The sequence below is a fragment of the Schistocerca gregaria genome, chromosome 2, assembly GCF_023897955.1.
Source record: "Schistocerca gregaria isolate iqSchGreg1 chromosome 2, iqSchGreg1.2, whole genome shotgun sequence".
Classification (NCBI taxonomy): domain Eukaryota; kingdom Metazoa; phylum Arthropoda; class Insecta; order Orthoptera; family Acrididae; genus Schistocerca; species Schistocerca gregaria.
In genome coordinates this window covers 541,022,319-541,045,684 of record NC_064921.1, presented here as the reverse complement: position 1 = coordinate 541,045,684, position 23,366 = coordinate 541,022,319, and the positions used below count along the sequence as shown (strand labels likewise).

General features: G+C 43.3%; 1 protein-coding gene across 2 annotated transcripts in view; it reads right to left on the bottom strand.

Annotated features, from left to right (window-relative positions):
- The window catches only part of LOC126331446 (alkaline phosphatase 4-like), a 96,208-nt gene that overhangs the window by 13,032 nt on the left and 59,810 nt on the right, over positions 1 to 23,366 (bottom strand). For both annotated transcript variants that reach the window (XM_049996486.1, XM_049996494.1), the window contains exons 3-5: positions 12,176 to 12,478; positions 8,810 to 9,025; positions 5,546 to 5,806 (exon numbers count right to left, since the gene is read on the bottom strand). In XM_049996486.1, the coding sequence (XP_049852443.1) occupies positions 5,546 to 5,806; positions 8,810 to 9,025; positions 12,176 to 12,478 (780 nt within the window). The remainder of the gene's footprint in view (positions 1 to 5,545; positions 5,807 to 8,809; positions 9,026 to 12,175; positions 12,479 to 23,366) is intronic.

Genomic DNA, 23,366 nt, shown 5'->3' with positions numbered 1-23,366 from the left:
AAAATTCAGTTCTTCATACAAGTAATCTAGATCTATGTTACCAATTGTGCAAGTGATTGATCTGCCAACCCAAATTGCTACATCACCTTTCTTGTGAACTCTTCTGTAGTAACTGCTTAATAAACCATAATTTTGTAACTTACAAAGTGAAGGTGTGTCTTTTGTGGCCCAAAGTTCACTTAAATACACGAAGTCAAAGTTATTCTGTGATGGACAGTAATTCAATACCAATTCCTTGTCCTTCAACCTTTGGATGTTTAAAAAACCAACCTTTAGATCTATATTCTGCTCTTCCTCATGTATTGGATGATACTTATTTTTGAATTTTTTAGCTAATTTTTTCACCCCAATCAAGCCATTTTAGTTTCCCTTATTCTTTATTATTGTGCTGACATCTGTAACCATCCTATTTAATATTAGGAACCCCAAACTATTTAGATCCACACCACCCTTACCCTGGCAGTTCTCATTCAGGAATTTATTTGGATCTATGAACATTGTTCCAAGCCTATCACATTGTTCTTTTATGACACAGTTTACTTTGCAGACATATTTATCATTTACAGACTTTCTTTTCATTATTCCACTGATTATGAGTTGGGAACCTGCATAGACACTACTATCTGAGCGAATTAAGTTTCTGTCTCATAGGTAATTTCTCCTTCACTGCTACTTTTTATCGAGTATGTACCAACTACTGCAACTGTGCTTGTGTTCATTTTCTGCAGTAGTCTGTATTGCATTTTTCATATTTTTAAAACACTTGTTTAGCTGTTGTATTTTAAGACAGCATTTGTACTGGCACTGACAACAGTCATTTGACACTGTCAGTGGAGGTCGGCTGATAACATTGGCCAACAGCATGGTCATAATGCATCCAATCTCCTTCATCAGTTTTTCCAAGATATTAGGTTTGGTTAGGTTAGGTCAGGTTCTTATCTATTCTATGTATGAAATAAGTTAGATTTTAACCTCTTATGAACCATGGACCTTGCCGTTGGTGGGGAGGCTTGCGTGCCTCAGCGATACAGATGGCCGTACCGTAGGTGCAACCACAACGGAGGGGTATCTGTTGAGAGGCCAGACAAACGTGTGGTTCCTGAAGAGGGGCAGCAGCCTTTTCAGTAGTTGCAGGGGCAACAGTCTGGATGATTGACTGATCTGGCCTTGCAACATTAACCAAAACGGCCTTGCTGTGCTGGTACTGCGAACGGCTGAAAGCAAGGGGAAACTACAGCCGTAATTTTTCCCGAGGACATGCAGCTTTACTGTATGATTAAATGATGATGGCATCCTCTTGGGTAAAATATTCCGGAGGTAAAATAGTCCCCCATTCGGATCTCCGGGCGGGGACTACTCAGGAGGATGTCGTTATCAGGAGAAAGAAAACTGGCGTTCTACGGATCGGAGCGTGGAATGTCAGATCCCTTAATCGGGCAGGTAGGTTAGAAAATTTAAAAAGGGAAATGGATAGGTTAAAGTTAGATATAGTGGGAATTAGTGAAGTTCGGTGGCAGGAGGAACAAGACTTCTGGTCAGGTGACTACAGGGTTATAAACACAAAATCAAATAGGGGTAATGCAGGAGTAGGTTTAATAATGAATAGGAAAATAGGAACGCGGGTAAGCTACTACAAACAGCATAGTGAACGCATTATTGTGGCCAAGATAGATACGAAGCCCACACCTACTACAGTAGTACAAGTTTATATGCCAACTAGCTCTGCAGATGATGAAGAAATTGAAGAAATGTACGATGAAATAAAAGAAATTATTCAGATAGTGAAGGGAGACAAAAATTTAATAGTAATGGGTGACTGGAATTCGAGTGTAGGAAAAGGGAGAGAAGGAAACATAGTAGGTGAATATGGATTGGGGCTAAGAAATGAAAGAGGAAGCCGCCTAGTAGAATTTTGCACAGAGCACAACTTAATCATAGCTAACACTTGGTTTAAGAATCATGAAAGAAGGTTGTATACGTGGAAGAACCCTGGAGATACTAAAAGGTATCAGATAGATTATATAATGGTAAGACAGAGATTTAGGAACCAGGTTTTAAGTTGTAAGACATTTCCAGGGGCAGATGTGGACTCTGACCACAATCTATTGGTTATGACCTGTAGGTTAAAGCTGAAGAAACTGCAAAAATGTGGGAAATTAAGGAGATGGGACCTGGATAAACTGAAAGAACCAGAGGTTGTACAGAGTTTCAGAGAGAGCATAAGGGAACAATTGACCGGAATAGGGGAAAGAATTACAGTAGAAGAAGAATGGGTAGCTCTGAGGGATGTAGTAGTGAAGGCAGCAGAGGATAAAGTAGGTACAAAGACGAGGGCTGCTAGAAATCCTTGGGTAACAGAAGAAATATTGAATTTAATTGATGAAAGGAGAAAATATAAAAATGCAGTAAATGAAGCAGGCAAAAAGGAATACAAACGTCTCAAAAATGAGATCGACAGGAAGTGCAAAATGGCTAAACAGGGATGGCTAGAGGACAAATGTAAGGATGTAGAAGCTTATCTCACTAGGGGTAAGATAGATACTGCCTACAGGAAAATTAAAGAGACCTTTGGAGAGAAGAGAACCATGTGTATGAATATCAAGAGCTCAGATGGCAGCCCAGTTCTAAGCAAAGAAGGGAAGGCAGAAAGGTGGAAGGAGTATATAGAAGGTTTATACAAGGGCGATGTACTTGAGGACAATATTATGGAAATGGAAGAGGATGTAGATGAAGACGAAATGGGAGATACGATACTGCGTGAAGAGTTTGACAGAGCACTGAAAGACCTGAGTCGAAACAAGGCCCCCGGAGTAGACAACATTCCATTAGAACTACTGACGGCCTTGGGAGAGCCAGTCATGACAAAACTCTACCAGCTGGTGAGCAAGATGTATGAGACAGGCGAAATACCCTCAGACTTCAAGAAGAATATAATAATTCCAATCCCAAAGAAAGCAGGTGCTGACAGATGTGAAAATTACCGAACTATCAGTTTAATAAGCCACGGCTGCAAAATACTAACGCGAATTCTTTACAGACGAATGGAAAAACTGGTAGATGCAGACCTAGGGGAGGATCAGTTTGGATTCCGTCGAAATGTTGGAACACGTGAGGCAATACTGACCTTACGACTTATCTTAGAAGAAAGATTAAGAAAAGGCAAACCTACATTTCTAGCATTTGTAGACTTAGAGAAAGCTTTTGACAATGTCGACTGGAATACTCTTTTTCAAATTCTAAAGGTGGCAGGGGTAAAATACAGGGAGCGAAAGGCTATTTATAATTTGTACAGAAACCAGATGGCAGTAATAAGAGCTGAGGGGCATGAAAGGGAAGCAGTGGTTGGGAAAGGAGTGAGACAGGGCTGTAGCCTCTCCCCGATGTTATTCAATCTGTATATTGAGCAAGCAGTAAAGGAAACAAAAGAAAAATTTGGAGTAGGTATTAAAATTCATGGAGACGAAGTAAAAACTTTGAGGTTCGCCGATGACATTGTAATTCTGTCAGAGACGGCAAAGGACTTGGAAGAGCAGTTGAACGGAATGGACAGTGTCTTGAAAGAAGGATATAAGATGAACATTAACAAAAGCAAAACGAGGATAATGGAATGTAGTCAATTTAAATCGGGTGATGCTGAGGGAATTAGATTAGGAAATGAGACACTTAAAGTAGTAAAGGAGTTTTGCTATTTAGGAAGTAAAATAACTGATGATGGTCGAAGTAGAGAGGATATAAAATGTAGACTGGCAATGGCAAGGAAAGCGTTTCTGAAGAAGAGAAATTTGTTAACATCGAATATAGATTTATGTATCAGGAAGTCGTTTCTGAAAGTATTTGTTTGGAGTGTAGCCATGTATGGAAGTGAAACATGGACGATAACTAGTTTGGACAAGAAGAGAATAGAAGCTTTTGAAACGTGGTGCTACAGAAGAATACTGAAGATAAGGTGGATAGATCACGTAAGTAATGAGGAGGTATTGAATAGGATTGGGGAGAAGAGAAGTTTGTGGCACAACTTGACTAGAAGAAGGGATCGGTTGGTAGGACATGTTTTGAGGCATCAAGGGATCACAAATTTAGCGTTGGAGGGCAGCGTGGAGGGTAAAAATCGTAGAGGGAGACCGAGAGATGAGTACACTAAGCAGATTCAGAAGGATGTAGGTTGCAGTAGGTACTGGGAGATGAAGCAGCTTGCACAGGATAGAGTAGCATGGAGAGCTGCATCAAACCAGTCTCAGGACTGAAGACAACAACAACAACAACAACATGGAGGGGTGGATACCACGACATCTCTGTGCTTGGATGTGAGTCCTGCATAGCAGCTTCTGTTATTAAAGAGATGCTGAATACACATGAATGAGCTTCCTGTCTCGTAAAGAATGTGGCAAGCCCTATACACTCTTTCCTCATCTATTGGAACAACCACACAAATTTTATGAATATATGAGATGACAGGAGACACATTCTGTCACTTACTTGAGGTAATTTGTGGTACACTTGAAAATCAAGTTGTAAATATCCTGTTTCACTGCATTTGGTTAAAGTTATGCAGACGTATGTCAACTTTCAGTGACTGTCACATGAGTCAAAGATGAGCATAAAATGTAGAATAAGATACTCTGATGACCTACAGCACTTAAATGAGGAAATATATACTGTACACCACATATGCAAACCATTTCATATTATCAGAATCACTACCCTACTGGCATACTGGTATAAAGCACCAATAAGCAGTAATAATAATTTGCAGACAACTAATGACAACCAACAACAAAAAAGATCCAGTAAAATAGCTATAAGCATATAAGATATGCCACCCCTTTCATTTGAACAAATTACTTTTTGAGGTTATAATGTACGCCTAAAATTCCCAATAAAGATTTTGCCTATTTGAGATTTTGAATAAACCTGTGATTTCAGTCTACAGATTCTGAATATATTCTGATTACAATATTTTCAACCTCAGGATGCCACAAACTCACTCTTTCTTGGACTACACTTATCAGTTTCTCATGCTCATATTTCATGTGCGAGAACATTGGTCGATTTGGTAGAAGAAAACAAACTGGTTTGAATTTCACCAAATGTCATCCACAATCTGTAGGTTTGGGATACAAGATTGGCTATAGTGTGATTGCATGCATAGTGGCTTACTGGTTTGAAAAGATTGGCCATCTATGGCTGATTTCAGCCGTGAGTGGAATCGACCAATATTGGAGCCACTGTGACTGTAGTATATTCCCAAACACCATGCTGCACCTGCAACACTTTCACAATTTCAGTCTGCTATAGAGGCAGTATCACTCATTATTTCTGCAGGGGACTTTCAACGACTTGTTGAGTCCATGGCATGTTGAGTTGCTGCACCACAGTGGGCTAAAGGAGCTCCAACATGATATTATGAGGTACTCAATGACTCATCACCTCAATGTAGTATTGGAACAGTGAGGCAGACATGACGTAAAAATGAGAATGAAAAACGAACTATTTACAGGAAATTTTTTTGACAAGATGTTAGTGTATTGATAGATATGTTACTCACCTTAGGGTCAGTGAGGGCGAGGGCTGCAGCGACAGCTGCTTCAAGCTCAAGAGTCTCCTCGAGTGCACGACGGGCATAGTTCTTGTGGTGGCCATGGTCAATACGGCCACCTTCTACAAGGAGAAAGTAGCCATTGCTATGACGTGACAGTAGACGCAGGGCTTGCTGTGTCATTTCTACCAGAGAGGGATGTTCTCTGGGCCGGCGAGCATCAGTGTATGGGATGTGTCCTGCACTGAAAAGTCCCATCAGGTAGTCCACCTGCAAAACACATGCAAACTACAAAATTACAGGCAAGTGTGTACGTAAAAATTTTGTCAAGAGAAGGTAATATTCTAAAACTGCATTTTGATATAACTGATTTGGTGAGTTTGCAAACACGTTGTGTCCCACACACTAAATTTGATAAGAATTACACAGTATCTCAAACAATTGATACCTGTCAGGTATTTTTAAGGTAGATTACTTTGACACCTAAATAAGAAACACACTTCAACAGTATATATATAGTCGCTTTTTTATGTTATTAATATGAATATCTGTGTCATTTTTTATCCAACTAGTTATGAAATCTAGCTACAAAATATTAACAAAATATATTTTTTCATATTCCCATAAGGTTAGTTTGAAACTTAACATTAAGAATATAAAATAGAAATAAAAGTCAGAACAAATAAGAAAATCCTGTTGGATATCAGCAAAAATACTGTAGTTTTCTACAGTATTTGGAGAAACAGGGAATAAACTTTTAAAAAAGATTTATCCAGCTTTGATGTCATCTACACCTTGTTTCCTAACAAAATTTCACATTTCATTGTTGTCATGCCATCTATTCTTTTTCTTAAGAGAATTAGGGACTAACAATGGGTACATATGCTGCTGCCATGTTTATTTTCCACCAGAATGGTGTAGGATCAGTGCTTTCCTGCAGCCAATAAGATAATTGTGAGGAAATTCCCCAGAAAATATTAAAGCCACTATTTCATTAATATTCTGTAAAGGGTCACTTTTATTTTGATTTCTAAAGTCATGGTATTTCACATTATTACCTGCAATGTTAAATGTGCAGTTTAGTAGAGTTGTTGACAGTCACTGATAGACATTAATGAGAATTCTTTAATAAATAGTCTTGTAACCAAATTCCAAAGCCCTACAGAACCCCCCCCCCCCCCTCCTTTTTCCCAGGAGCCTTTGACTAAAACTTCAACATTTCCATATTGACAAATCATTAATATTAAGAGAAAAATACTCTTGAAATGAAGACAATGGATGCATCGGAATACGCTCAACCTCCCCTCCCCTGTGCATGCCTAAAGCTCATGTGATAACATTATGACTCACATTAAACCAGGGCTTGTCCAGAATGACATTTTGTTCCCAATTTGAAAGTTATATTCTCATTCACCCTTGTACTTAATCACTCAGCCCCATTGGAGGAAAAGCTTAGTAACATACTGAGCCGGAAAAGGGTCATCCATTGAGGAAGTTTTTCATTGCTTGAAATGGCTATGAAGCAGTTAGAGCAACAAGAATAATGTGATCGGCACATTTGCTATTAGTATGTTTACCAAACATATCAATATATAAGATGATTAATAGAAGGCTTGCAGAATGGGATCTGAGCTCACAGCACCCTTTGTGCCGACTACTGTTGACCTCTGTACATCAACAATATTATTTGCAGTGATGTCGGGCATGTTTGGTCTGGAATCTCATTGACTGTTTTCAGTGGTGAGGCCTGCTTTGAACTGAGCTCCAATGACCAGCAAAGACATGCCTGGATGCCCCGGACAGAGGTGCGATAAAATGTAACTGTTATCTGCAATATGGAATGCAATATCAAACTAACTGTTGCTTGTGATATGGCCCAACAGCCAGGAGTGATGGTCTGGGGTGCCATTTCATTTCAGAGCAGGACCCTCTCGGTTGTCATCCATGGCACCCTTACAGCATAGAGGTATGTTGATGATATTCTGCACCTTGTTTGCCTTCATGGTAATCCATTCTGGGCTTACATTTTAGCAAGATAATGCCCATCAAGACATGGTGAGAGTTGCTACTGCTTGTCTTCATGCTTGCCAAAACCTACTTTGCCCAAAAAAGTCACTGGACATCTCCACAACTGAAAAAGTTTGGAGTGTTATGGGCAGGACCCCTCCAACTGGCTTGGGATTTTTAATGCGCCAGCTGGACAGAATTTGGCACGATATCCCTCAGGGGACATCCAAGAAGTCCCATCAGTCAGTGCAAAGCCAAATAACTGCTAGCATAAGTGCCAGAGGTGGGCCAATGCATTATTGACTTGCTCAGTTCGTGAAGCTCTTTCTCTTGGAAAGAGAAAGTCATCTGGCTTTTTTGAATTTGTAATCAATTGTCTTTCTGTAGATGTATGAGTACATCGTATGTACTAATATCCGTCCTATTCGAAATATTACTGTGTACTGTGTCTTGTTTTATTTGTATAGAATGTATTTCAGATTGTTAGCTGTGTCCAAAAGTTGGGTTCAAAAATGGTTCAAATGGCTCTGAGCACTATGGGACTCAACTGCTGTGGTCATTAGTCCCCTAGAACTTAGAACTACTTAAACCTAACTAACCTAAGGACATCACACACATCCATGCCCGAGGCAGGATTCGAACCTGCGACCGTAGCAGTCGCACGGTTCCGGACTGCGCGCCTAGAACCGCGAGACCACCGCGGTTGGCCCAAAAGTTGGGCCTTTTGCTTATGTGGGATGGATCGTGACACTCCTAAAAATTGGGACAGACCACAAAGAGCGGGACATACGGCGATACTGAGTATCGCCCATTCCTAATTGTAGCTGGCTACCAGTGTGTGGACTGTCCGGCCCCGGTAGCTGAGACTCCGGCACGGTAGCTCAGCGTGTTCGGTCAGAGAGCCGGTTGGCCTCTGTAATAAAAAATTGAGTGGAAGGATCAACCACAGTACTTGAACAGGATGTCTTACGAGGTCCGCAACGGCCAAATACAACGATCAGTAATGAAAAATAGAAAAAAGAAGTGGTCAGCGCGACAGAGTGTCAATCCTAAGGGCCCGGGTTCGATTCCCGGCTGGGTCGGAGATTTTCTCCGCTCAGGGACTGGGTGTTGTGTTGTCCTAATCATCATCATTTCATTCCGATCGACGCGCAAGTCGCCGAAGTGGCGTCAAATCGAAAGACCTGCACCAGGCGAGCAGTCTACCCGACGGGAGGCCCTCGTCACTCGCCATTATTATTATAGTGTGTGGAGTAGAGCAGAGACCTTGTCGAGGTCGGCCTGCAGCAGCTGCTCCCTGGTGTGGACGAGGTGGCGGCGGCCGGGCAGGCGCAGCCACTGTGCCGTCAGGTTGCGGCCGTCGGCGCGGCCGCAGGAGCCGTCGTCGTCGGTGCCGTCGCGCTCCTCCGCCGCCAGGTCGCCCAGCTGCTTGCGCCCGCCGCCCAGCACCACGCGCAGCTCCATGCCCGGCATCTCCTCCACCTGTGCATACCGTTACACCTTCCTGACTTTACTGAAGAAGCCAACACTTTTATCTGGAAGTCAGCTCGGTGGGAAATACTTCCAACAATGGAAGCATACTGCTAACGAGTAATCCATTTTTTCACATCTCTCGTACGGTTGTAGTCCATACTGAGATTGGAAATGTCAACATTGGAGTTCCCCAGGGCTCTGTTCTCGGTCCCCTGTTGTACCTTATCTTTATTAACAACCTTGCGACGTGTACCACATTTGAGACTTATTTTTGCTGATGACACGACCTTTATTGTAACAAAGCTATCAACAGTAATCTTGAACAAACTCCCAACACTGGATCTGGTGAAATTCCAAAGTGGTTCGGTCAAATGCAGGTAAAATACTGTTCACTCATTCCCAAGCAAAGTAAAGAATTGCACAGAAATATTAACATTAATTTAATCGAGACCTAATAAGTTGGAATTTTCCATGTTCCTTTGTGTATATATTGACGATAATCTTACGGGAGGGTAGGACGTCAAACGGGCCGACTTGGAGCAGGAGAGGCACCACAGGACATTTTAATTTTGCACTGTCTATACTTTTACAAGTAAATTCATAAAACTTTGTCAGCATGACCAGGAAGGATTCAGAATTCACACTCGTAACAGCGGAAGCTAAAAAACATAACGAAATATTTTTTTACATGTGAAATTTCATCATTTTTTCACTTACTATTGGCTGCATTTCTTGCTATAGGTACACTTTTCTTCACAAGTAAAAGAGACTGTTCGATGAATTTTGCACAGCATGCAAACCATACTTACAAGTGTCTGAAGCTCTAGAATCTATTTAATTTATGAAAAAATGAATGAGCTGTTACGTTTTAAACTTTATGTTTAGAAAAAAATCAAATTTTGTAGTTAATTATCTCAATTTTTACCACAGTTTTTAATAGATTTAGAAAATTTTAGAGTTTCATACACCTGTAAGTATGGTTTGTATGATGTGCAAAATTCATCAAAGAATCTCTATTACTTGCGAAGAAAAATGTACCTATAGGAACAAATGCAGCCAATAGTAAGCGAAAAAATGATCAAATTTCACATGTAAAAAAATTTATTTTGTTATGTGTTTGAACTTCCCCTGCTATGAATGTGAATCCCGAATCCTTTCTGGTCAAGCTGACAAAGTTTTATAAATTTATTTGTAAAAGGATAGACAGTAGAAAATAAAATGTCCTGTGGTGCCTCTCTTGCTCCAAGTCGGCCCGTTTGACGTCCAACCCCCCTTAACTGCTCTGAACATATTCTTGACCTTCCAAAAAGGTTAAGTTCAGCTTCTTGGGCTGACGATATTATTACTTCTCTTTGTGAAATCGATGCTGTCAAATCTGCATACTTCAGCTGCGTCCACTTACTATTGTCTTAAGGCATTACACTCTGGGAGGGGAGGGGTGCAACCACAACCAATAAAAATTTTCGCTACTCAAAAGAGAACAATAAGCGCTGGGTGTTGGGGTCACAGTAGATACCCCTCTTATTAATCCAGGCCATTACACTTACTATGTTATCATCATTGTGTTAATTATCTTTGGTATTGTGGTGTTGTTGGCTTAGCAGTTCTTCATTTTGTATTTACCAGTGTTATATTTCATGTATTTTGTAACTGCTAGCTAACTGGATATAGATGAAAAATAAATGTATATGTCTATGTATGTTCAACATCTCTTCCTAAACAAAGGATTCGTTTCAGCCAAATTTGCTACACACACAACTTACTCTCTGGAAAGAAATACGATGGGAGAAAGTACCACCTAGGTCCCTTAGGGACGGGATGTGCACAAAACAGACTTGGTAATGTCTGACATCTAAGCTGCCTAGCATGAGTGAAGTGTTATATGTGTGCTAGAGGGTGTATGTGTGGGTAGCGAATGGTGAACAGAGATTTTGTGCCATGGATTACTTAATTTTGAGATATCACAGTGACCATTAACGAAAACACAGGCAATTGATTGACCATGAAGCCGGCATATAAGTGTATAAGTAATGAAAGAATACTTTTTCACCGAATTGTTTCTGTAAAATTGTTTGATAAAGAATACAGAGCAAGTAGCATGCTTGCAACACACTACTGGTGCTATAGTACTTCTTTACCGACTGGCAGGTTAACCAGAATTCTCAGTGTGGATCTGTAGGCACATATTAATACGCTGGACAGCAGTTTTGCAAGTCAGCACGCACGCTTACTACGAGGGCAGTCAAATGAACACCGAACTCCTACGCAACAGGATCATGAAGTGGTTCCATTCGAAAGTAATCATCATATGTATTAAGACATTTATCGCACAAGGAAATGGTCGGCCACCGACGAATTCACAACTGCACCCACTCTTGCACTTCGTCACCCAGCTGAAACCGACGTTCATGTACGTCTTTCTTCAGGTCGACAAAAATGTGACAATCACACGATGAAAACTGAGGTTGTATGGAGGACGGTGCAGTGTTACTCAACCAAATCGCTGAAGTGTAGCCTCCATCCGACTGGCAGTGTGCGACAGAGCAGTATGATTCCCTCTCGCAGCATTAAGGGCATTTTGACTTTATAGCGCATCGCAGTTTCTGCAAAATGTCTTCATACCGTTGCGCATTGATTGTGGCTCCGCGCTCGAGGAACTTGGTGAGCAGAGGGTCCCTCAGACGAAGAAGGTGATCGTCACCTTACGCGGTGCCGCCATTCCGAGCCCGAGGGCAAACAGCAAAGCCAGCAGTGGGAACATTCCACGTCTCCCCCACTAAAGAAATCCGAAGCTGTTTACACAAATTCCGGTAAGCTGCACGGTAGCGCCCGCCTCCACACTGCCAATTGGATGGAAATGGTTGGAAAACACTACAAGATCCTTCGTAGAGCCCGAATGGTGCGATTTTCAGACCCTTTGGGACCTAAACAAAGGCGAGATGGGCGAGAAAGTGCAAAAGTGGGTGCAGCTGATCCGTCAGTGGCCTACCGCGTTCTACGAAACAGCCATTGATCGTCTCGTCTCCCAGTTGGACGAATGTCTTAACTCTTGCGGTGATTATTTTTAAACGGAACCATTGCGTGGTCCCGCTGCAGCCGATGTCCAGTTTTCGTTTGACTGCTGATTGTGTAGCGGCTGCGTGTGTCGGCGGTACGCACCAGCTGGCGCGCTATGTCGAGCTGGTGGCAGCCTTGGGGCAGCCCGGTGTCGCACTCCCAGTCGCGATGCGGGGAGCGCGCGTACAGCGCGGCGGGCGTGGCGTGCGTGATGCGCGTCGTGGTGACGACGCCGGCGGCGCGGCCCGCCGCCTGCGCCCAGCCGGCCAGCGACGTCAGCCGCGCCGCCGCGTCCGCCGGCCGCGGGCACTGCTTCGCCACCACCGACGCGTCCATCCCCAGCACGCCGTTGGACGTCTTCACGCCCGTCAGGAACGCCGTTCCCGTTGCCGCCGAGTCGCCCACCTGTAACCGTGCACACCGCCACACTCAGCACTCCTCGCGTCTAGCGGACTGTAAGGTAGGAGACGCACTACCCCAAAGTGCAGTAGACAACTGAGGGGAGTGCTCGAGAGGGTTGAGGCGGGTAGCGGAAAAACAGTCGTACCCCTCGCTTCCTTCTGCCCCGCGGGCGCCCGCGATCTACGTTACTTGCCATCCGAACAAGTTGCTTTAGTACTAGTTGACTCAGGGACGGATCGATATCTCTTTTCCATCACTTCATCACTATAATAGTGAAGTCCTCGAAGATGTTCTGTAAGTTTTGCAAACAGATGAAAATCGTATGCGGCCACGTCAGGACTGTGTGGAGAATGAACCCAAAGCGTCGCATTACTGCAGATTACAACAGACTTTCTTGATCAAGTGTTGACCTAGGGTTTGTCTTGATAAACATGTGCGTCAAAAAACTCCTTTCAAAATTAGCTACAGACTGAGGTAATGTCAGGAAGATCCGTAAGCTTACATAAAGTATTGGCAAAAATGTCGATAAAATTGTTTTTTGTAGGACAATATTTGAAACTGAAGCCAGTGGCAGTTGCTAACCACACATTCGCAGTTATCTTGTGAACAGTTCGTTTGTGGAACCATGTCGACCGAAAGGTTTTTGCTTCTACCATCCTTTACTTTCAGCCGTGCCAGTTTTCGCTAGTAATTATGAAATACCACATATACGAAGTTCTGGCGACCCTCTGAACTTGGCGCCTCAGCGGCCGCTTGTATTGCTTAAGCCTTAAACCGGCCTCGGTAGACTTCGTTATCGGCCATCTTGAGTTTCATTGTTCGCCGTTTATGATCTCCCGCACAGCACCTGTGTCAGAAGGGAATTTTCTTGCGAAATGTGGAAATGTGCATACAGATATCACATCACTATTGAAAGCACGAAACGGAGTAGGAACCCTACCACTGACGATTATTTAACAAACACGAACGAAACCTGTAATCTTACGAAAAAAACGTGGTATGCGCAGCACAATATAAATAAACAATATAAATTAAGATTTTGAGTGATATTTTTTGGAAGTATCAACATGCTGAAGAAGTGGCACAGTGTGATACATTTCACTCATTCTAACCACATCAAATCACTCACAGTTGTAGTGTAGACGTAAATGTATTCATGAAAATTGTTTTAGACTGGCTCACTCTATTCTGCTAAAGGGCACAATTTACACCCGTCTCTCAACCACACTCTAATGTCGCGCATTCTTCTCAGCAATTACTATAACCAGAACCGGTCCGACAACATTTTTCCAGAGAAGCGACTTACTACTTCGCCCCTCTTCCTCCTTTTCTTTCCCTCCAACACGTTCGCCTGTGTCAGTTTTCGCTACAAATTATGTACGAATTTTGCACTTGGGCGGCTCTGATACCCATCTCAGCTTGATGCCCCAAGCGGCGGCTCGAGTCGCTTGTTCCATAAACCGGTTCTGGTTATAGTATCCACATTACCCAAAATGAATAATCCAATGTTTCAGCTAAAAGTCGAACTTTCGAAGACAATCATCATCTGCAACGTCAGGAGGTGAACGACGCCGGAACTGCTGTGTGTCTATACTGTGTGATTCCGTGATGATGTCATATACTTTCAGGGATGATAAAGAAGGGTACCTGTACCAACTTGAGGTAAGAGACCCTGCTGCGGAGGCCCATGGACAACAACGTCCGGTTACCAGTCGTTGAAGAAACACTTTTGGTATCCCCTAGTTCATCTGGCGGGCAGTTGCTCAACAACTGCGCATCTGTTCGTCAGTACACATCTTATAAGCAAAAATCTTTCCCATATCTCTGACATTGGATCTCTTCTAATGCAAGCACTTTGCTTTCCAATTTTTAAGAGGTCGTAATATGGACCACAAGAAAAGAATTGTCTTTTGTAACAAACATTCAGAAAACGCTAGGAATCATTGTGTGTTGAAAATGTAGTACGTATTTCATTTACCAAAAATTTTTTCTGTAATTAAAGTAATAGTTATTAAAAAAGAATGAATGGTCGAACTGTTTCTGCTTGAGCAATGAGGTGTGTTGGTGCGTATGAGTAAATCTGTTAAATATTTCCATATATGATTATAGATCATTTTTTGGAATTATTCAAGTGCTGTAAATACCCTTACATCTCAAATTCATTAAGATTTTTCAGCGTTTAGCATTTTTAGCTGTTTGAACATCATTCTGACGACCTAGCCGCCGCCATTACGCAGCAAATATGAATTTGAATTAACTCACGGCCTGCGACGATTTACATTGTTTAATTTTCAGAACAACAGAGAAGCTGAGCAGTATAACTTCTAAACGTTTTCTTACTGGATTCCTACATGAAGCCCAACTTGAGATTTGGCCTGGACTAACGTAGGCACTTATAATATTTTTGTGAACAGTAAAGAGTTTTGCTATATAAAATGTATGAACGCATTAATTTATGTAACAGTAAAATATTTCTAAGGATTGGATTGTTTGGGGGAAGAGACCAAACAGCGACGTCATCGGTCTCATCGGATTAGGAAAGGACGGGGAAGGAAGTCGGCCGTGCCCTTTCAAAGGAACCATCCCGGCATTTGCCTGGAGCGATTTAGGGAAATCACGGAAAACCTAAATCAGGATGAACGGACGCGGGATTCAACCGTCGTCCGCCTGAATGCGAGTCCAGTGTGCTAGCCACCGCGCCACCTCGCTCGTTTCGTATCTAGTTAGTTAGCTGTATCGTAACTTAAGTAATTTGCGTTTTACGTATTTCAGTGTTTGTTTGTCAAATAACTAATGCAATTTGTAAATCTTGTTACTGTCCCCTCTCCCGTCACACACACACACACACACACACACACACACACACACACACCGAGGCCGGTGTGACCGAGCGGTTCTAGGGACTTCAGTCTGGAACCGCGCTACCGCTACGGTCGCAGGTTCGAATCCTGCCTTGGGCATGGGTGTGTGTGATGTCCTTAGGTCAGTTAGGTTTAAGCAGTTCTAAGTTCTGGGGGACTGATGACCTCCGATGTTAAGTCCCATAGTGCTCAGAGCCATTTGAACCATTTTTTTGGTGAGTTAATGGAAATCTCCCGAAATAAAATGACGAAAAAGCGCACTGTTTTAACGAAAGTAATCCGTCGTCCTCCCGAATGCATATTTCTAAGGCAGTCAGTATTACTACATAAGCTAAATAAGGTCTACATAGGCTAGCGCGAACCTTTATGCCTCCCTCCACCTTACGTAAACATTGTAATACGTAATATTCTAATTGGCCGGCTGATATGGCCTATCGGTTCCAGGCGCTTTAGTCTGGAACCGCGCTACCGCTACGGTCGCAGGTTCGAATCCTGTCTCGGGCATGGATGTGTGTGATGTCCTTAGGTTAGTTAGGTTTAAGTAGTTCTAAGTTCTAGGGGACTGATGACCACAGATGTTAAGGCACATAGTGCTCAGAGCCAAATATAATTGAGCTTAGCCGGCAAATAATAATATTCTTTATTAACTGCATTACTGTGGTCAAACAAAAATAGACAGAAGTTATTTCATTACGATTTTTAAAGACAATCTGCAACAACAATTAACAGTTTTCAAATCTCACTTTATAGAAGAAGTACTTAAACAGAGAAACTGCATATCTCTAAAGTGCATGTCTTAAGAGCTTTGAGTACTTGTTCAGTACAAGGTATGTGTTTCACAGTAGCTAAGGTGAACTAGTGCTTATGGTTCTTAAGGTATGCATTTTAGAGCCCACGTTTACTAGAGGTGTGTTCCACAGCAACAAAGATGAACAAGTACTCATAGCTTTTAAGGTAGGCATTTTAGAGCCATGTTTACTGAACATTTCTTCCTTGTTTTGGTCCGCAGCTTGCAGTAGAGGAGGTCCAATGTCAGAGGTATCAGAACGATTTTCGCTTAGAATTTCCGGACCAGTGTCCCTTACCTCAACTTTGTCCACCATCTCCGGGTGTAACATTATCACTGGATCAGCCTGTATATACCCCTCAAAAACGTAATACATCACGTATGCAGCTATGAACGTGAGAGGGTTTAGACCGAAGGGGATGAAAGACTGAGCCTTATGAAACTAAAAAAGTAAAATAAAAAGTAACTGTCAAATAAAAACAAAAGAGTAATCAAAATGAAGAGACACTATGTTTGAAAGTGCACTTTTTTTCGCATGCGTGAAATCTAAATCTGCTGCTGGGTGACACTCAGTACCGTGTTGTTCCATCCTGTGCTCCGTAACGTACCTTGATCTTCCTTAGCACGCTGTCCATGAGACGGGCGACACGTTGTTGCTCAAGTCTGCCACGAGAGGGGGGAACAGGCTATGGCAACGTCGTGTCGCCGGTCTTGTGGACAGCGTGCTAAGGGCCCTGCCGCGCTGGGATCCACGGCAGGCCTGCTGGCAGAGACGCGGGGCGCGGTGGAGCCTCCCGCACTTGGCATCTACCTGAGAGCGGCGACTCTGCCGGCACAGCGGCTGCCGCTAACGTCTGCCGGCAGGCGTGCCTGCCTGGCGGCTCTGCCAATGGAACGCACCCCGGCTTGCGGCCGCTCCCGCACCAGCACGCCAGCAGACCTGAAGAGCACTGGCTGGCGCTCACCCCTACTAGTTATTTCCGCCGCTGCCCTGTGGATAGTTTTGACATCGAATCTTTTATCTGAGGGATTCAGGTGAGATCAGCAACTACGGACACGCCATCTCAGGCCTACTCAAAACGTGAACAGGAAAAAAAACGTCTTGGGAATTACGAGCGCCATAAATGAAGCAAAGTTCAAAGAACTGGCCTCTCCACGTTATAACCACATTCAGACCCCTTATAATTGAAGTTCTGGAGTCTGGCCGGCTGGATACAGCGGGAATTATCCATCCTCTATTTCCGCACTGCCTGTTCCTGATGCCCCACACTGGACTCGATTCGGGAGGACGACGGTTCAATCCCGCGTCCGGCCGTCCTGATTTAGGTTTTCCGTGATTTCCCTAAATCGCTCCATGCAAATTCCGGGATGGTTCTTTGAAAGGGCACGGCCGACTTCCTTCTCTGTCCTTCCCTAATCCGATGAGACCGATGACCTCGCTGTCTGGTCTCCTCCCCGAAACAACCCAACCCAATCCTGATGCTCCACTCCAACCACAAGAACTTTAAACCACAAACAAAACATATTTTACTATTCGGACTATGAACGTTTTCCTCAACACCTACTTCCAGGCCGAAATAGCATACCTACATCTCCTGCAGCAGAAAGTGATGCTAATAGGTTCGACACATCAGACGCGCTAGAATTATTTTAAGAACCAAGATATGTAAACAAATGAGGCTGGTTTCCTACTTTTTGTTTAAAAACATTTGTAAAATGAATTAATTCTATTTGACGCACTTTTCAAATAAAAACTGAAAAATCACTTCTATCTATACTTTACAGAAACTACTAAAACGGTAAATATCACAGTAGACAACAAATAATTTACCTACCGATTAGACAGGTCACGAAAACCTTTTCCTCTGGTGGGATTACTTTCGTTAAAACAGTGCGCTTTTTCGTCATTTAATTTCGGGAGATTTCCATTAACTCACCAAAAAAATGGTTCAAATGGCTCTGAGCACTATGGGACTTAACATCGGAGGTCATCAGTCCCCCAGAACTTAGAACTACTTAAACCTAACTGACCTCAGGACATCACACACACCCATGCCCAAGGCAGGGTTCGAACCTGCGACCGTAGCGGTAGCGAGGTTCCAGACTGAAGCGTCTAGAACCGCTCGGTCACACCGGCCGGCGTTAACTCATCAAACGAACTTACTCACATTCTCACGAAACTGGAAATTTAGCATTGCAATTTCTTAAATCATTATACAGCCTGTGAAATAACCCGTTTATGTCATGACCAGCAAAGAAGGGATGTAACGTCTTTTCCTGTGTTCCCGTTTTATTTCGATCTTGCACGTGCGGCTCCCCCCGTCGGAGGTTAGAGTTCTCTCTCGGTCATGTGTGTGTGTGTGTGTGTGTGTGTGTGTGTGTGTGTGTGTGTGTGTGTTGTCCTTAGCGAAAGTTAGTTTAAGTTACACTAAGTAGTTTGTAAGCTTAGGGACCGATGACCTTGGCAGTTTGATTCCATAAGACCTTACCACAAATTTCCAATATTCCGAACTTGCACACAAACCCACTAGCTCTTCTACTGAGTGCAGACAGAAAGAGCTACTCTGGCATCTGTGTTGGCGTCTCCTACTGCCAGACCTGAGCGCTGCCAGCAGAGCGTCCAGCAGACTTGCCGTGGCGTCTCAGTGCGGCAGTACCCTAAGGATGATCAAAGTATGTTTTACTGCGCGCATCTACCCAGCAGCAGACGTTGGGGTTGCTGGTGTACTGATACACAATGTGATCAAAAGTATCCGGACACCTGGCTGAAAACGACTTACAAGTTCGGTAATGCTGGAATTCAATATAGTGTTGGCCCACCCTTAGCCTTAATTACAGCTTACACTCTCGCAGGCATACCTTCAATCAGGTGTTGGAAGGTTTCTTGGGGAATTGCAGCCATTCTTCATGGAGTGCTGCACTGAGGAGAGGTATCGATGTCGGTCGGTGAGGCTTGGCACGAAGTCGGCGTTCCAAAACATCCCAAAGGTGTTCTATAGGATTCCAGTGAGGACTCTGTGCAGGCCAGTACATTACAGGGACGTTATTGTCGTGTAACCACTCCGCCACAAGCCGGGCATTATCAACAGGTGCTCGATCGTGTTGAAAAATGCAACCGCCTTCCCCGAATTGCTCTTCAACAGTGGGAAGCGAGAAGGCGCTTAAAACGTCAATGTAGGCCTGTGCTGCAATAGCGCCACGCAAAACAACAATGGGTGCAAGTCCCCTCCATGAAAAACATTCACCACCGCCTCCGAATTTTACTGCTGACACTACACACGCTGGCAGACCACGTTCACCTGGCATTCGCCGTACCCACACCCTGCCATCGCATCGCACATTGTGTACCATGATTCATCACTCCACACAACGTTTTTCCACAGATCAGCCGCCCAATGTTTACGCTCTTTGTACCAAGCGAGGCGTCGTTTGGCATTTACCGGCGTGATGCGCGGCTTACGAGCAGCCGCTCGACCATGAAATCCAAGTTTTCTCACCTCCTACCTAACTGTCATAGTACTTGCAGTGGATCCTGATGCAGTTTGGAACTCCTGTTTGACCGTCTGGATAGATGTCTGCCTGTTACACATTACGGCCCTTTCCAACTGTCAGCGGTCTCTGTCATTCAACAGACGAGATCGGCCTGTACGCTTTTGTGCTGTACGTGTCCCCTCACGTTTCCACTTTACTATCACATCAGAAATAGTGGACCTAGCGATGTTTAGGAAATCTCGGGTACTGACGTATGACACAAATGACACCCAATCACCTAACCATATTCGAAGTCCGTGAGTTCCGCGGAGCGCCCCATTCTGCTCTCTCACGATGTGTAATGACTACTGAGGTCGCTGATACGCGGTACCTGGCAGTAGTTGGCAGCACAATGCACCTAATACGAAAAATGTATGTTTTAGGGGCAGTCCGGATACTTTTGATCACATACTGTACTTGTACTTCCTAACAGACAAAACGGCTGCTCTCTTGACGTCGCACAGGTTACGCAGAGGGTTCTTATGGCGAAGTATTACAAGGTTCAACTGGTCCCAAACATGCTCAATCGATCTTGCGTCAGCAGTAACCGGAGCTCATGGCACTCGGCTGATTCCTGCCTGTAGGAGAAAGGTGTACACGATTGGCACGTATATTATCTCCTTGACTATAGGGCTGGACGAAAGGTTGTACTATCCTGTCCCCGTACTGCACAGCCCTCGAACTACGTTCGTTAGTGATGAGAGGCGTCCGACGTTCGTACATCACAATATTAGCGTTAAAGATAATGTATCCATGATGCGGGTGGGGGGGCTTCTTCTGTTGTTCATGCATTATTCACTAAGTTTACAAGACGCTCCTAAAACCGAATTTCGTAAACAGATTTCCGACACCACTTCTGGTTCGTCATATAAGCACTCCAGTATCGCTTCTTGAAATACTGCCGGATTTCTTCTTCCCCAGTCGAGCCTTGTTCCCATGTAAACGCATAACCGTTTCGTGACGTGCTTGAATTTTCAGGTTAAGTCCTCTGGCTGGAGTAATCTATTGCACAATGAAGAAGAAGTTGAACCATTAGGCTGAGCATGAAGTTGTCTACCTGTAGTAATGACCTAAAGAGAAACAGCCATTGTGCTTACTGATCGGAAACCGGAATCTTTTTGTTAGATATGACATTATCCATTGTTTGACTACAGTGTGTTCCGTGAAACCTCGGTTTATCTGGGAGAATGTCGGCTGGAGTGTCCGAGCGGTTCTAGACGCTACAGTCTGGAACCGAGCGACCGCTACGGTCGCAGGTTCGAGTCCTGCCTCGGGCATGGGTGTGTGTGATGTCCTTAGGTTAGTTAGGTTTAAGTAGTTCTAAGTTCTATGGGACTGATGACCTCAGGAGTTAAGTCCCATAGCGCTCAGAGCCATTTGAACCATTTATCTGGGAGAATAATGTGATTCACACAGTCAAATTCCTTTTATAGGTCACGGAAAATATCGACAGGAGCTATTTTGTTATGTAATGCTTGTAAAATTTGGTGGGTGGATATGTAAATGGCATTCTCAGTTGAGAAACACTTCAGCAATTCAAAAAGTGATCTACTGAGGATATTACTGTCGCTCTTATGGGATACTCTTCTAGGCTACACTACCTTCTCAAAAACTTTGGAGAATGTCGGCAGCGAAATGGGTCATAGTTACAGACATCTCTCCTGTAACTTTTCTTATAGAGGGTTGTAACAATATAGTTTGATGACACAAGGCTAAATGTGAGTCACTCATAATACTGTATGGGCTGAATTTAAAACTCTTTTTTCTGTATAGCTCTTCATTATTTTCTTGCATAAGAGGGGGATTGGTTTATTTAGATCCGATCAGTCGCAAAATGGAAACCACAGTGAGAAATCAGGTCAACGTTCTCACAGATGTGTTGGGCAGTTTCTTTAGTATGTCTGGCGATTGCATCGCTTCACTCTTTCCAGTTCTTAAGCACAGTGAACATGTAAAGATGCCTAGAAAATAGTACTTCCTGCCAAGTATGAGTGCATGCTGAGACATTTCGCCTGATTTCACGCAGACCAGATGACGTAACTGTGATGCATTTCCTTCTTCATGACAATTCTCGGCCGCTCACTGCAGGTGCAGTGAAGAAGCTCCTGCAGTGTTTTCTATGGGAAATGTTTGGTCACGCACTATACAGCCGGATCGTGGCTCCCTATGAGTTTCATGAAAGCTCACATAAACCGCTGGTTATGAAGGAAACATTTTAGCACAGACGACGAGCTGCAGACAAGCGTAAAGAAATAATGAGGGTACTGGAAAGTTGGTGCAACACTACGACAAATTTCTAATGAGGAGAACACGACAAGTACCATAACTTGATTTACCAGGAACTTTCGTTCGGTGGAGGAGGACTCAAAATAAGTGAACACCTTTCTCGGTTCGAGACCGTTTCTGAGAAAATGACCGTCACAATTTTCGACATAGTTAGGTGCATTTTAGTGTGCGAAATCTCAGCCGAAATGGGGGCAAAGTGGCTAGCGTCGAGGCCTCTCACTTTCACGCCCTCTGTTCAAAGCTCGATTACTGTTTCTGCTTTTTTTTTTATTTATCTAGCAATGTCCGTAGAAGGTTACGACAGAATGTTTCTTATCAAGTTAAGGAATAAAAAGGCGTAACATTAATTGTAAAATTAAACTACGTTTCATGGTAAGTGAATTTATTATGCAAAATATGTGTATATCGTATTTTCAGGGGTTAAAATCTTTTAAGTTTTCATAGTCGTATATTTCATTCCCATACCGTTATATTAATTCTTATATTTTGTTCTTATGTTTTCTTTTTATGTTTAGTCTTCAGGAAGCTTTGTTGCATTCCCTTGGAATATACCACTCGTAGAAATATTCGAAACACAGAAATCCAGAACACCGTGAGGCTAATCGCTCTGAGCACTATGGTACTTAACATGTGTGATCATCACTCCCCTGGAACTTATAAATAGTTAAATCCAACTAACCTAAGGACACGACACACATCCATGCCCGAGGCAGGATTCGAACCTGCTACCGAAGCGGTCACGCGGTTCCAGACTGAAGCGCTTAGAACACAGTGAGCGAAAGTAGGTTTACCACAGTGACATTTCTTCCTATGAATGTCATGTGGGAAAGGAATGTTGTTAACACTGCTGAAGATTTCACGTGTTGGCAATAATTTCGCGGCAGATCCCATATAATGGATCAGTTTACCGAAAATTGGCGCTTGCACTTGGTTATTAATCGAGATACACTACAGGAATTCACCGAAAAGAATTTGAAATAATTTTCTCACTTTTTTTAATCAATTCATAGTTGACGAATAAGGGCAATGTTATCTCAATACAAAATGGTTCAAATGGCTCTGAGCACTATGGGACTTAACATCTGTGGTCATCAGTCCCCTAGAACTTAGAACTACTTAAACCTAACCAACCTAAGGACATCACACACATCCATGCCCGAGGCAGGATTCGAACCTGCGACCGTAGCAGTCGCACGGTTCCAGACTGCGCGCCTAGAATATCTCAATACACTATGGACAATATTCGTGTAGTAATCTTCTACGCACATGGGGAGATAAACTAAAAACAAAAATATAAAAATAATAATCTGGTTTCGAACACAGGGCGCAAAACTGCGAGGCTACGACGCTAGCCGCTGTGGCACCGCTGCGGTTGAGCCGTTTACTCAGCAAAAGGTCCATAAAGTGAGTCGAAAACTTTGACCGT